At 46.6% G+C, this 2,015-nt stretch overlaps 2 protein-coding genes across 2 annotated transcripts in view; one reads left to right on the top strand and one right to left on the bottom strand.

Moving 5' to 3' along the window:
- The window catches only part of CUNH20orf194 (chromosome unknown C20orf194 homolog), a 732,083-nt gene that overhangs the window by 276,830 nt on the left and 453,238 nt on the right, over positions 1-2,015 (bottom strand). The window lies entirely within an intron of this gene.
- The window catches only part of ATRN (attractin), a 172,651-nt gene that overhangs the window by 151,416 nt on the left and 19,220 nt on the right, over positions 1-2,015 (top strand). Inside the window, exon 27 of the mRNA XM_017828986.1 lies at positions 1,387-1,494. Within this exon, the coding sequence (XP_017684475.1) occupies positions 1,387-1,494 (108 nt within the window). The remainder of the gene's footprint in view (positions 1-1,386; positions 1,495-2,015) is intronic.

The following is a 2,015-nucleotide window of genomic DNA, read 5'->3' as shown; positions in this document are numbered from 1 at the left end:
ACTTCCTTGGCCTCCTATTTGGATGCTGGGGAGGGTGGGGAGGCCCTGGCACAGGTTGCCCAGAGAAGCTGTGGCTGCCCCTGGATCCCTGGAAGTGTCCAAGGCCAGGTTGGACGGGGCTTGGAGCAACCTGGGCTAGTGGAAGGTGTCCCTGCCCATGGCAGGGAGTGGAACTGGATGATCTTTAAGGTCCCTTCCAACCCAAACCATTCCATGATTCCATGGATTCGTTCTGGCCAAACGATGTCGCCGGATAACGACACCTTCCTTTCACCCTCTGCTGTGCTGGGAGGGGGATATTTGATGCAGTTTGTGGTGTTTTTTTTAGCACTTCCTGAGTGCTGGAAATGATCAGTTCAGGACTTGGGAGTGTCAAATTGCCCAGAATCGATGGGAAATGCGGGTGGTGATGGTGGGAATTACAGAGAGCGTTTGGTGGTGCCTCAGTCCAGCTTAAAAATTGAGGATAACTGGTGTTGCTGGGGATAAGTAGTGATGGTAAATGTGCAAAGCTCCGTGGTTTGGGCACTTAAGGGAGAGAGCACTGGTTGTTCACATGCCCTACAAAGTGTTGGCCTCTTCCCTTGTTAAACAGAGGCATCGATTCCCATCGGACCTCTTTGCTTCAGGGAATTTTGGCTTCTCCATCCCCTCCCAGGCTGTGCTGTTGCTATTAAAGATCAATCACTGAAGCCAAAAAGAAGCCTGTCCACAGCTCAGCTAAAAGTGAGATGCTGCTCCCAGCCCAGCTGTGTAGAAAGTGCCTATTTTCTGTGTGTTAAAAAAGGGGGGGGGGAAGCTGCATTGTGATGCTTAAAAGTGCTTCTGAGCACAATAAAAAGATGTCTTGTGTCCTGAGGGCTCGAGGGGATTTATCCAGGAAAAGGGGGTTTTTTTGTTATTTTAATAAAGCATTTTGCAACAAGGACATGTTTGCCATTTGATACATTTGCTGCATTCAGCAAGGAAACAATAAAAGCAGAGGATTATTCAATAGCAGCCTGACAGCGTTTTGCTGGGGCTGTCATAAAAAAAAATAAAAAATAGCAAATTCATTCCTACAGCACTTAACAAACCGCCGCTGTTTAGTTTTAAAATGATTCCCACAAATCCTGCGGAGCGGGAATCGGGCAGGTGATGACAAACAGCAGCTTGAAAAGTGAAATATCTGCTTTATGGAGACTCGAGCAGGTCGTTTTCCCTCCCTCAGCCTTCGCGTCGAGCTTGTCCCAAGAACTTCTACAACGTGAATATTTCCCCGTTACCTGCATCTTGAACCCGTTACGACCCCGGGAGGTTATTTTTTACCTTTTAGAGACGTTTTCCCCCTTTGCATCTTCACGTGGGGACAATGTGCTGATGGTGTTTTTCTCTTTGTTAAACCAGCAACTCCTGCGTGAGATGCAACAGATGGCGAGTCGCCCCTTCGCCTCCATCAACGTTGCCTTAGAAACAGATGAAGAGCCACCAGATCTCATCGGGGGGAGCATAAAGGTGAGAGCTGGGGCTCTGGGATGGTCCTCTCCACCATTTGTCCCAGGTGTTCATTGCAATAATCCCAAACCCTCCCCGTTTTCCAGAAGCTGGAAGGCCGGGAGGGCCAACAGGTACCGTTTAAATTTGATTTTATCGCTTCGGATTTTCACTGAAAACTTCTGGGCTGGCTCAGATAAAACTCGTGCTGATTTAGCCTGTGAGATGTTGGGTTTGCCTTGTTAGTTTTGTGCCTTCTGATAGAGGAAAAAATCAGCTTTGCACCAGGCAACGTTTGGCTGCAAGTACCTGCAGCTGCTGCGAATAAAATCACCTTTCTTCGGTGATACCTCAAAGCAAACAGGAATATAATCATGTCTGTTGGAATATAATCTGTTCTTTTGGAATATAATCTGTCTGTTGGAATATAATCTGTTTTTTGGGAATCTAATCTGTCTGTTGGAATATAATCTGTTTTTTGGGATATAATCTGGTTGTTGGAATATAATCTGTTTTCTGGGATATAATCTGTCTGTTGGAAA

The sequence above is a fragment of the Lepidothrix coronata genome, unplaced genomic scaffold, assembly GCF_001604755.1.
Source record: "Lepidothrix coronata isolate B3197 unplaced genomic scaffold, Lepidothrix_coronata-1.0 Scaffold156, whole genome shotgun sequence".
Classification (NCBI taxonomy): domain Eukaryota; kingdom Metazoa; phylum Chordata; class Aves; order Passeriformes; family Pipridae; genus Lepidothrix; species Lepidothrix coronata.
The sequence above is the reverse complement of the archived record's forward strand: the minus strand, read 5'-3'. Positions and strand labels throughout refer to the sequence as shown.